Source organism: Aphelocoma coerulescens, chromosome 15 (assembly GCF_041296385.1).
Source record: "Aphelocoma coerulescens isolate FSJ_1873_10779 chromosome 15, UR_Acoe_1.0, whole genome shotgun sequence".
In the NCBI taxonomy this organism is placed as follows: domain Eukaryota; kingdom Metazoa; phylum Chordata; class Aves; order Passeriformes; family Corvidae; genus Aphelocoma; species Aphelocoma coerulescens.
Genome location: NC_091029.1, coordinates 420,591 through 433,635, shown reverse-complemented (window position 1 = coordinate 433,635; position 13,045 = coordinate 420,591). Strand labels below are relative to the sequence as shown.

Here is a 13,045-nt window from a genome sequence, read left to right as displayed (position 1 = left end):
ATTTGTGAATTAGGGGGCCCCTTCACAGAAGTAATAAAGTTTTCTTTCTGCAAGCAGTGAAATTTCTTTCTTGTAAGGTGTCAGTGTGGTCGCTCTGCGTTGGTGTTAGATATTGACAGCGTGCTCAGGGCAAGAGCAGAAAAGGGCAGAGATTAACAGAGGGAAAGGGAGCAATCACAGCTGAATGGAGCTGTTCCACACCAATTGCAAATACAATAAAACTGGAAGGCCCAACTGTGCTCTTGGAAAAATGTCCCTGGTAACTTCAGTAACTGTGCAATGATTTCAGATGTTGTTGGTAATGAAAATACATCTCAGAGGTGCTGAAGCCTGTACCTCTTGCATATCGGGGCTTCAATACAGCCATGATAATTATCCATCTCAGAAAATTTCCCTTCCCTTGCTGATTGATTTCAGCTGGATTAAAATGCTGCTAACAGCCTGTCTCCCAGCAAGATTCACAGAAGATATCAAAATCCTGCACTGAAGTGAGTGCCAAAAAAAAAGTAACTGAAAAAAGCCAGTTGAAGAAATTTTGATTGGAAAAGATCTCTGGTGAGCAGGTTTTACTCCTCAGGAATTAGAATTCAACTCTAAGAACAGGAAAAGGGAAGAAAAAAAATTTTTTTCAGCTGCAGATTGAAAGGGTGAGTGGATGTTAAATGGACAGCTTAGCAATTAATGAAGAAAGCTAATGCTGTTCTTGCCAGAGGCGTATCTGAAAAATTTATGAGGATTTTCAGAGGACCTCGGCTCCAGCTCTCTGACAGAGGGATTCAGCCCGTGTGCTCGGGTGAGTGGGACAACACATGAACTTACAGGACCTGTCACATGTGCAGAGCAGCCCTGCAGGTCTGAGGGCAGAGGACATGAGTGGTGCAGCACTGATCCATGGCTTTGTGCCATGAGCAACCTCACGAACCTGAGTAAGCCTTGCCAAAGTGGTTCCTGCTGAGCGGAGCTCCAGCAGTCTCTGTGACCCAGCTAATACGATTTTTGGTGTTGGGGCAGAGTGTGAACAGCCCTAAACTGTAGGCTGAATTGACAGATAGGCTACGTACAGCTAATAATATCCCAAAGGCTTTTCCATATACTCTAGATACAAAAATTTAATCAGACTCAAAGTATTTTTGTGTTTTACAGAAGTTGTCTAAGTAATGACAGGTATAGACTTAAAAAAAAAAAATTGGCAAAATGAAAAAACAGAAAGGAGGAAAGAAATCTTTTGTGCTGGATTTGCTTTGTTCCAAATGAATTAGTTCCAGGACTGATCCTTCAGTGTGTTTAGATGCAGAGAGACAAAAAGGTCACCAAACTTGGTGCTATGGGACTTCAGAAAAGTGACAATACCTGAGCTTTTGAAAGTGTAGTGAGGAACAGGCTGTTAATTGCAAAGGCCTGAGAAGGGGCACTCAGGGAGAAATTTAGATGGCCATTCAGTTTTCTTACACATTTGGGCACAAGAAAAAAAGCTTCTAGTAAGGTTTATGGGGTCCTGGTGGGGCTGAACCACAGTATCTGCAAAGCAAGCCCAGCCCCTGCCCCAAATTACTGCTTCATGTCACCAATTTTATAGACAATATAAAGCTCCATTGATGCTAGTGACTAATTTTTTTTACATTGCACAGCTTAAGTCATGCATGGGGAAGTATTCCTTCTCCAAAAGCAACATCTATTTGTTTGTGCTATATATCTTAGTGAACTAGAACCAATCTGCTAAAATATTCATGTAGCAAAGAAAAACAGGAATAAAAAAAAATCAAATATGTGCAGTGTGTCAGAATTAATGTACCTAGTGGAACATGAACTTTTGTATTTCTAAGATTTTTTTAACCTTGCTACCTTAATGGCCCTCTGATGCAGCATTTTACAGTTAGTATTTTTCTTTTTTAAAGTTCAAAGATTAAAAAGGAATAAGGGTAGGAAGGGGAGGGGTAAGTGGAAGAAAAGAGGAGAGCACCAGGAACCATAGAGCTGGGCCCTTTTATTGGTAGGTAAAGCTCATAAACACCCTTGAATTAATAATTTCCTACATAGGATGAAATTCCAAGCATGTAAGCATAGAAAGCTATGCAATAACTAGGTAAAAATTCAAAAAGGTCTTAATGAGATTCAAGTGAATCATAGGCAGAGCTGACCCTCAGTCTTAAATGAATTTCACCTTCACATGGCTGCTTTTCTAAATGAGTGTGCATGAAACATTCACACTTTTGCATGGAAAATTCCACATCTGGATTGTATTTTCATTTTAGCTGTGGAATTCTGCCACACGTGTGCTGAACTCTGGGCTTAATGAAGAGCAATCTTTATTAAAACATGATTTTTAAAATTATATGAGTAATTTGCTATGTTAAAGGCTTCTGAAAATCCAGACTGTAAGAATGGTTTTGAAAATATTGAAATTGACTGCCTGACTCTATTCTGCCCCCAACTGCAAATTACAGATGAAGGCTTTTGTGCTCTCACTCAAAGGGAAAAAATGAAAACATTTTTGGCAACAAAACAGCTGGGGAAAATTCTATTCCAAACTGAAAATTACATAAAAATGGAGAGTGTGAGAACAAAAGAGAAAAAGAAAAAGCGTTGGTGTGTAATGAAGGCAGTTTTACACGTGTAGCTGTGTCGGGCACAACAACCCCTGCTGGTTTAGGCTGGAGAAGACATCTAAACCATCACAGAATCTGAATGTTCCTAATCCATCTCCCACGTGTTCCTGCCCCAGCTGCCCTGAGTCCTGCACAGCTGCATTTTCCTGCAGGCACCAAGGGCTCAGTGGGGCTTTCCAGGTCCTTCTGCACGAAGTCGATGGCAAGAGCTGTTCTGCTGGCAGCTCCCCAGTGCAGCATATTTTACCTTAGAGTTTGGGGAGGAACTTTAATCTTAACAGCATCCTTTGATCCCAAAGCATCCTTGATTCACAAAAATAAACTTGTATATGTTGCTTTAAAATTGTATCTTTTAAAATGCATTTTAAAATTTAAATAGGATCTCAAGCTTTAAGATATTCCTTCATTTTCTGACTGAAAAACTCCTTGCAGAATTAAATTGAATTGTGCAGAAATGTCCATGGCCAAGCATAGAGAGATATGAATCAATACAGAAAAAAACCCAAATCAAAACAGAAAAAACTTTCCAGATGCTTCCCTGTCCCAGGTTTCCCTATAAACTTTATGATGCACTTTTAGTTGAGGATATAATGAAGTCTGTGCTCAGGACACTGAAATGAACAAGACATCTTGTCTCTAATTAAAAGATTTCTTCATTGAATTGTGTTGTACAAAATTCTCATTTGTTTTGTGTTTGCTGTAATTACAAGCAGTCTCCTGTCAGGCAGCTCTGTGCATTTCTCTCAAAGTGTACTTTAATCTGTACGAGGGGGCACAAGACACAAGTAGGACATTAATCTCCCTGAAACAGCTTTTTCTCTTGCATAGGTTTCCATCTAAATAGAAATCTGATCATTTCTAAAAAATGTAGCTTTAGCAAACAGGGACTGACTTCTAGTTTCTCACTACTCCTGTTTCCTTCGCTGCCTCTTGGCTGCTCTATCTGTAATTGTACCACAGACTGAACTCACTGATATTTTAAACACTTAATTTGAAGCGTGTGCTTAAATCCTATGGGCTACAACAGGAACACACTAAGTGTTTGCAGTGCTGTGATAAATTGGGATTAGATCTGCCTTCTTGGTGGATGTTTCAAATGAGGACTGGTCCCTTCTTTCTACTTTCTGTCTTGTACCGCCAAAGTTGTTCTCAGCTGGCCAGGGGGAGGAGTTTGTCCTTTGATAACTGTCACTGAAAATGTGCCCAGGTGTGCAACAGTTCATCTACTCCTCCTGGAGGTAAAATTGCTCTGAGCTCTTTAGTTAGCAGTGCCTCGATGGCAAGAATGCTTTTCCCCGTGGGACTGATGAGTTTTCTGAGTGGTTACGGAGTGGACACACCATGAATGCTGGTGGGTTGCCCAGTGCTGTGATCTGCATGTACAGTGCTCACTGGTTTTTGGCTCTTACACTTGGCTCCTCACTAGCAAAGTGATACTTCTCTGTAAATTGAAGATATGACGCAGTATTTAAATGATCATCTCTCAAATCTCTTTCCCTGCTCCCTCAGTTACTGACTCACCATCTGTATTTATCCTGTGTGATACCAATGTTCTGTTATCCCTATTTTCACAGATGAAGAAACAATTAAAATCTTGCCTATAAAAGAATTTCATGGTAAAGAAGAGTTCTGTCCACTGCCTTGCTGCCAGAACATAATCAATAAACTCCTTGGTGGAGGCTGACATTTCTTTAATGGTCTCACCACAATTTCCTATTTTCATTTTCTCTTACAGACTGACAGCTAAAGCTGTTGCTGTTCTCTTACCAATCTTGGGAAGCTCGTGGATCTTTGGCATTTTGGCTGTCAATGCCCACGCATTGGTATTTCAGTATATATTTGCTGTTTTCAATTCACTACAAGTAAGTACCTGGTGGGAAAATTTATGGCTACAGAAGTGCCTCTGAGATCCAATTAAATGGATCATTAGTGCTGTTTTCACACATTTATGCTTATTGCATTTTATTTTGTGTTCCTTCCTCTGCCTTTTAAGTCTGACCATACAGTGCTGGAAATTGCTTGTCTTTGTTTGAACAGAACTTGTATCCCACTCCTTAGTGTTTCCAGCAGCAATAATTAAATAAATGAGACAGCACTGAGCTTGAGAAATGAAATTCATTCTTCCAGCACCGTGTACCACAGGCAGGATCCTTCAGCAGAGATACCAGGCCAATTTTTCAGTGCCAGTTTGAGGCTTCATTACCGAGACTAAATGAAAGCAAACAGAAGTTTACGGGGAAGATCAAAAGTGGAGCTATTCCTTGTGCTGTACAGGACTCCTGCAAGCAGGAAACTCAGCCCTCATCTTCTTGGTGCACCAGTCCAGAAAAACAGCTCTGTCCAAGGAGGAATGTAAACATCTGCATAGCTTTAAGCAGACATTTCAGTAGAGGCATAAACCTATAGGCGTGTTACCGTTCTTTCCCAAACAGTGGTTACAAAGAGGAAGAAAAAATAATCTGCTGTAAATCCTTTCTTGTCCTGGCAACAAACAGCACTATGGACACAAAAAGAGTGAAGCAGGGTTCTTGGTGCTGAATACTACCCCCAGAAAAATAAAATTCTTTTGTGAGGGAAAGGGGATGAGACCTTTTCACTTTGCATTGGACTGAAAGCCCAAAGAGCAAAATTCTGCCTATTGCAAATTTTCCTATTGCTAATACCTTGCTTTTGTAATCTGAAAAATATTAATCTGGTGTTTCCCAAAAGGCATTTCCCTCTGCCTTGCTCTTTGCAACCACAAACAAAAAGTTCTCTTGTTGTCATGAAACAAGAATTTCTGCATATTTTCAGCGAGGTTTCTCCTTTAGTACAGCAAAGTTTAGGAGGTAGCTTTTTTACATGAAAAATTCCAGAGAAGCCTCACAGTAACCTAATGCTGCAGGTTTCCCCAGTTTCACTCGGGACACTCGGGTTTAGTGCACTCTGATATTTGTAGGGCTCCAGCTGCCTCATGCCTGCTCTGTACAATACTGAGAGAAACACATTGTTCTATTTGATTCTTCACAGCCAGACCTCACCCTTCTCCCTTTTTTCTGTTTTCAGGGATTTTTCATGTTCCTGTTTCACTGTCTTCTGAACTCAGAGGTATGCAACCAAATGCTGTTAACAAATTTGGTGTTACCACATCCAAGAACACAAGTGTGAAGCAAGAACAGCCTTTCTCCATTATCATTGCCTGCTATGTCACTGATTTCCTTTTAATTGATACATGATTGTTCTGGCTTTGTGACTTGCAGAATTTTGACCCATGCTTGATATTTGTTTTAATTGACATAAGAAAGGTTTGAAACAAAGAACAAAGATAAGAGGAGCAGTTCAAGAGTCAGGAGAGAAGCTGTCCTGGGAGCTGCAAGGGCTGAGCAGGGCATGGACTGCACTGTGAGGAGAAGGTGCTTAAAAAGTGGGAGCAGGACTCACTCCAGCAGTTCCTGCTGGGGGGGGGGTGGGGGAGGGGGCTTGTTACAGCTGCAGTTCCAGGGAGGAAAATAAATATTATTCTCAGTGAAACATACTTTTGGATGGTGGTCATGCAGTCCTTAATGGGAAACCAAACTGAGTAGAAGATATCCCAGGTATTTTTCTTGGCAGGAAGTTCAGGTGTTCATAGGGGACTGAGAGATTTTTTTGCATTAAGGCTGCATTAGAGCAACTGGGATAAAGCCAAGGCAAGGCTGATGTAAATTTGGCTTGCAGCATCCTCTCTTCCCATGGCAGATAGCAGAAAAGGCTCCACAACGAGTATGACTGAAAAAAAATGTTTTTTATGAGAACCATTTCCAGCACGCTGCCAGGGGGAATGCTCAGTGGAGGGCCTCATAGCTCTGGTTCTCCATAGTTCGTTTTTCTGGATGTTAATGAGTAGCTCTGCCCCATAACCTGCTGCTGCTTCCTGTGCAACAGCACGCTCCAGCTCTTCTGTACGGAAATTATGATTTATTAATATGTGCCAACCTATTCAGTCTCAGAGCATTCACTGATGCAATCTCTGCCAAAATCAGTTTGGAGAGTCAGGTCTGACTGTGGAACTCTTGATCTTTACTGAAATCAACTAAAATTAAGCAGGCAGGTTAAAGGTAGGGAGGAAAAAGATTTCTTTATTCTATTCTCCCCCAGACTTAGAAATCTCCAAGTTTCAAATGTTTTCAAATACAAATATTTGAATTGCTGTCATTTTTCAGGAACCTCATGAGAAATTAAATTCAGAAACTGTTCAGAATTTATATCCTCAAAAACCAGTTTCTACATAGCTGATGTGAGCTGTCATTTTTAGAGAGCAGGTTCTACTGGCTCCATCATAGGCTGTGCATATCTAAAAAACTCCTTTAGCTAAACAGTGGGAATTCTTCTTGAGAATTTGTTTTTGAGAAGTAATACTCAGATATTGTAAAGAAACATCTGTAGACTGTGCATAGAAGTGGCTGGGTAAAAAAGGCTTTATTCCCAGTGCACCCAGACAGAAATGCGTGTGTATTATAAAGAAGCACAGGACAGCGGGCCAAGATGGTCTGAAAATGTGTCCTTGATCTCCACACCTAACACTGGTCAGTCAGTTCCAGCCAATAATCCCCGACAAATCTCACCTACTTGTCTCACCATCTTTTCTTTATGCAGCTGATTTTCACCTTGGTGAAGAGTATTGCTCCATCTCCAGGGAGTTTCATCCAGCATTTCTAAATGACTCAGTTTACAGCAGGCTGGCAGCTGCCCTATGTCCTTGTGGCATCCTGATATACCAGGGTTGTGTGAACCCCAGGGAGAGCCTGCCTGAATGGGGGACCTTGTGCTCCAGCCTGGGGCTCTGTACTTAATTAGAAAATGTGTAAGTGAGCTGCTGAAATCAGGATAGTGGCACCTTATGAAATCATTCAAACCCGTACTGCAAATGCTGGAGGTGTAGGTTTATGTGCACCACAGTTTTGGGGTTTTGCTTTTATTATTACTTTTTAATGAGATGAATGGTAACACAGTCACACCTTGGAAATCAGGGAGGATGAGATTATCCAGATAATGTGAAAATATTGCCAGTGAAATGAGATGCAAGTGAGATCACACAAGACTTTGTATTTAAAATATGGGTAGTTGAAATTAAAGTTAAATTTTAAAATAAGTCCATAAAGACAAAGAAAAGTGTAGGGGTGGATTGTTTGTTGTTTAATAGCACAGTGACATTAACGTGGATGAAGGAAAAAGGGGAAATGATTGTAGGCTGCACCTGTGAAAATAAACACAACTTTTTCAACTGGGTTCACTGTTTTTGCCAAAGGTTAGAGCTGCCTTTAAGCACAAAACCAAGGTCTGGTCCCTCACCAGTAGTTCAACACGCAACATCAATGTGAAGCCCTTCAATTCAGACATTGTAAGTATTGCTCCTTTTTCTTTCCCCCTATTGTATTTGAAAGTGTTCCATGTTAAGTTCTGTGGGAAAGAGCAGAGCAGGCACATGGGTATTTTTAGTACTAACCTAATGCAAGGTGTGGACAGGTGGAACCAGCAAGCATGAAGTTGCATCTGCAGTATCTGTTTTGAAAGCAAAGGACAAGATTCTGCTTTCAGGTAAACTATCAAATAAAAGCAAACACGGTTTATGAACTCTGGATATGGTTCAATAAGGCTATTCTCACCAATTTTAATGGACTTCTGCATTCCAGCAGCATTTTGGCAATGAATTGCTCTGATGCTGGGCGTTCTTTTATAGGGCATTCTTACTCTTAAGCACACACCTGAATATCCTTTTCTAGCTCTCCTTAAATTGTCTTGAGACAAAAGACATTTGTTTTTATAAAGAACCAGACATCTGAAGTGATAGGTATTATTAAGTGATCGTTGCCAATCACCTTCGATCCCGGCAATAACTGTTTAAAAATCCTTTATGGCATATGCTCTCAAGACCCTGTGACAACACTGTAATGTAAATAGATGCTTTCAAGCTTTTATTTCATCCAGGCAAGAGTGGCTTGGCAAAATAAATAAATCAATTTTCTATACTATTTTATTTTCCAGATGACTGGGAACAGGCCAGGCACAACTCCCACAAAGCTGAACACCTGGGATAAAAGCACCAATTCAGCGAACCGCATTGATTTATCAGCAGTCTGACAGTAATAACACTCCTCAGAGAAAACCAAGCCATACATTCAGGACCTCTGACACTGTGTCCACCAGCGTTTTCTCACTGCTAATAACAGTAGAAAACTGGGCTTTTTAAATCACTGCCTAATGAATTGGGAATTGCCATATCGTTTTGTTGAGTAAATAGCCCTCGTTGCTTGCCTTCAAAACTGTAACACGTTCTAGCACTTGGCTATTAGCAATATCTGTAAAAATAACCAGCACAAATATACACTGGATGGTTTTGTCAGCAATGATGAAAACACTAGGTACGCAAGGAGGGCTTATTGCTCTCTGAATCATTCCAGCTCCCAGAACTGAGGGAAAGCAACATACCTCTGAAAAGATGGATTTTTATGCTCTAAAATGAAATACTTCCCATTGTGATGTTGTAATGAGACTATTCCGGACCTGCTGTGCTCTCTCTGTTTACATTTATTACCTTACAGAATCCAATTATGAAAGTGAAGCTGATTCAAAATACATAGTACGGTGTTTAGTCTAAATGCTACAAGGAAGCCAGGACTTGAGGGAGAGGCAGGTTCCAGCTACTGCCCTCCCAAAGTGGGTGTGGATTAGCAAAGCTAACAAACACGTGTGTCTGTGCACACAAACAGCACATGTAGTGTGGAATGTGGCCTAGCAGTGTTTTAGATCTTCCTGTTGCCATGTTATCTGTCAGAGGCCAAGGTTGTCCTACAGCAGCCCACAGCACCTCTACTGCTGATTTCTGTCCGCTGACACACTGCCATATGAATTATTCCACTGCTTTGCCTGCAGCTTCGGGATGCAATCAACAGCTCTCCATCAAGTGCATTTTGCAAACTCACTGTGGCTTTTGGAAATCAAAACCTGGCTCTCTGACTTATCTTCCTCATTTTACTGGTCATTTAGAGACACTGAATTCCTACCACAAAGATGTAACACGCTGATATACTGTGAAGACAGCCACCCTACAAATAAGTCTATGTATTGTTTCCTGCAGACAGCTTTAAACAGGTCTCTGCAGTCCCTTTTGTGGTTTTAAACTCTGCCCAGCATTTAGTAGCTTCTGCTTTAGTACTGCTATGAAGTATCTTTAAGGAGGAGAAAAACACTGTAATTTTTCTTCTGACCAGTGTTTTGTAGGTTCTCTGGGTGGTGTTTGCCGCACGAGCCAGGGCTACCTGTGCCAAACATGCACCTTCCCAACTGGAGTAAAGCAGGGTTTAAGTCTCAACAGTGGTCAGAGCCCTCAGGGGCCCTTGCTCTAGGACTTGCTCAGCATCCAGGGTCTCCAGAGTGACTTCCAAAGATGAGGAAGTGGCTTTACAGCCACAACTCTTTATCCCCAGCTCTCCCTTGTTTGCAGCAGCCCCCTGTGTAACAGACTGGTAAAATGGGCTGCAGAGATCACCAGGGTAATTCACTGATCCACTGGGCTATCAAAATACTACAACAGGCAGAAAATATGCAAGTCTTCAACCTCATGTTTTGCTAAGATGTTTTGTGTTGTGTTTTTTTAACCTTGATTAAATATTGTGTCGTCAGCAGCCCAGACCATTCCTGGTCCCGGTGAATGTGCTACTGGTTTCCAAGAGAAAAGGTATTGACACCATAATGTGCAGAGTGGAAATTTTCTATTGGATAGTAAATTTATCAAAAAGTAAGATGAAAGTAAATTGATCTTTAGGGAACTGGAAACACCCATCAATTATGACTGAATTTAGTGAAGTGTTAAATCCAAAAGACATAGAATTGAAAGTTTAGAAAAACTCAATGCATTTAATTTCTGTTTGATCCAAAACAAGTTTTGTCTGTTTCCTTCCTGCTCTAAAAAAAATTATCAGTTTCAGTTTGGCCCAATCTTTCCTGCCTTTTCCCCTCCCTAGCCAAGACTTGTTGGTGTGATCCCCAAACTGGAAGCCCAGAGCCCACCCAAGTTTGTCAGGCTCACAGCTCAAAACATTCTACAGAAATTATTTCAGCTGCACCAGATCAATGCTGGATTTCTGCAGCTAGAACAGAGCAGAACTGCATATCACACGTATCCGTGCAGGAAATACAGAGGCTTTAATCCCATGTTTCCTGCTGCTAAATAACTCCAATCATTGACAACTAACTCCAAACAGAGGGTCTGTAAAAGCTAAACATGTAAATGGCTGTGTCTTTATTTTGGCTTTTGTGTATGGTTTTCTCCTAGCCTTTTCTGCATTGCTCTGTCTTACAGCTGTGCCTATATATGGGCTTCTCTTGGCCTGAAAATGATTTTTTTTCCCCCCAAAAGACAGTAGACAAAGCCCTTGGAATGTACAGAGGAGAGGGAATAGCAGAGTACTGTGATAGCAGTGTTCAGAGTTTGTATCGTGTGCAGACAATGTATTTAAGCATATTTTTTTATACTGGAGCATATGAGTTTTTTTGGTTTTGGTTTGGTTTTTTGGTTTGTTTTGTTTTTTTTACACTGTGACCACAAACAGAGATTGAAACCCTCCTTGACCATTTCTCTTCTAATCATTGTATTATAGCACAAGTTCTGTGAATGAACAAGACAACATACAAAAGGTTGGGGGTTTTTTTAATCTTAATTCCTAAGAGTATTCCCCTCTACACAATTTTCATTGCCTGCATTTCCTCCTGTGCTGTATTGGCCACTTTTGTGACTGCCCAAGGTCCATTTGAAAAAAAAAAAAAGCTAAACAAGTGACATACCAATGACAGTACACAATGGCAGTAGTACAAAGGGCTAAATCAGTTTTTCATCCAGCTATGCTCTGTTTTAAAACTGTTCACCAAAAATAGGACGAGCATGGAAATGTGTTTGGTTTTACACTTTTGAATGGGAGATAGGAGTGTTATGTGTTGAGGGAGCCTTGATTATCCCCCGAGATCCTCTGTGGATAATCTGCATCCCATGCTTTAACTGGTGGATGAGGCTTGTGGTGAAGCAGTTTGTCTTCTTCATGGCACAGGAGGTTTGGAGCACTGAATTTACAATGCTGCATTGGGGATGGGCTTTTCTTCTGTTTTTGATGAACTGGTAAAAATCCCCACGAAGTACAGATGTGTTCTGTTGCCATCGATATCCATTCTTTTTGTTTGATTCAAAGTGTTTTTCTTGGTACTGAATGCAGCAAATGTACTGAATAAGAAATGCTCAAATGAATCTTTAAACAATCTCTTCCTGTCCTCAGTCTTTTGAAGCTTGAAAATCTTGCAGTTTATTTATGGGCTAGTATATAGCAGCTATTACAGTATTTTTTTTCTGGACAGCATCATTTTGTCAACAGTATGAAATGTTAATTGAATGAAATGTGAGTTATAAAAATAGGTAAATGTAGCAAGAATGACTTTGCCAGTAAGTAGTAAAATAATTTAGTTTTGTTGTTTTTTTTCCCCCTCAAATAAAGAAGAAATCTTAATTTCCTAAAAGGACTTTGTATTTGTTAAAATTATTCTTTTGCTGTGGATTATAAACAACAGCATAACAATTGAGGTTCCCTATCAGTGCTACTGTTGCAATTACACAAGCAGAGCTTTACTCCTATGAAGGACCTGCTGTCCGTGTCAGGGGTGCTGAGGTAATGTGCAGGAAATATTTCTGTGTTAAAGGTTATACCCAGAGAATAAAAGTACTGAGTCTTGCCAGCAGAAAGAGAACTTCTGGAATTCATGCAGAACCAGGCTCAGAAACTGAAGTTTTGGCTCTGGGATGGTTTCGGTCCACAGCAGGTCAAAAGTGGTGGGTTTTTAACTAATTCTTCTTCTATGAAAGCTTCATTACTGTTACACTTTTATCTGAAAATGATAAAGTAAGTCCAGAAACGTCACATCTCAATCTCAGCTCCATCGTAGGGATGCAGTCCTGTAGCGCTCGTTTTCAAGGTTAGAGCTAATTCTGTGGCGATTTAACAGACTGCCAGCTGTGTTGCATAGGTGTGTAGATGTGGAAAAATAACTAGAGCAAATTATATGCTGAAAATTAAAGATTGGAATTTAGATGAGAAAGGTTTTTCATCCCATTTCAATAAACCTTCTTCCCTTTGTATACTTTAAAATCATGTAGCAAGGCATACATAAAGCTTTCTTGCTACTTTGTGAAACACAGAGGTTATTAACATTTATCATTCATGACAGAATAATAAATTAGGTCATTTTGGCACTGGCTTACATCATGTTTGCCTTTAAAAATATTTTCATTATATCTGTGTTATGCTTGGCTGACTCCATGTAGTATGTCATGGATAGTTATTGCTATAATTGCCCTTGTTCACACAATTTTCCTTCTCAATAATCCCATATGTTCTTGGAATTCAGAGGCCGTATTTCATCTTGTCAAGGATGATTAC

At 40.3% G+C, this 13,045-nt stretch overlaps 1 protein-coding gene across 6 annotated transcripts in view; it reads left to right on the top strand.

The window, feature by feature from the left end:
- The window catches only part of ADGRD1 (adhesion G protein-coupled receptor D1), a 135,470-nt gene extending 123,332 nt beyond the window's left edge, over positions 1 to 12,138 (top strand). For 4 of the 6 annotated variants that reach the window (XM_069030912.1, XM_069030909.1, XM_069030911.1 and 1 more), the window contains 4 exons: positions 4,342 to 4,468; positions 5,652 to 5,693; positions 7,873 to 7,965; positions 8,610 to 12,136. In XM_069030912.1, coding sequence (XP_068887013.1) covers positions 4,342 to 4,468; positions 5,652 to 5,693; positions 7,873 to 7,965; positions 8,610 to 8,705 — 358 coding nt within the window. In that variant the 3' untranslated portion in view covers positions 8,706 to 12,136. Of the gene's footprint in view, positions 1 to 4,341; positions 4,469 to 5,651; positions 5,694 to 7,872; positions 7,966 to 8,609 lie in introns of all 6 variants that reach the window. The other 2 variants (XM_069030918.1, XM_069030908.1) reach the window with 2 other exon arrangements.
- Positions 12,139 to 13,045: the final 907 nt, after the last annotated feature.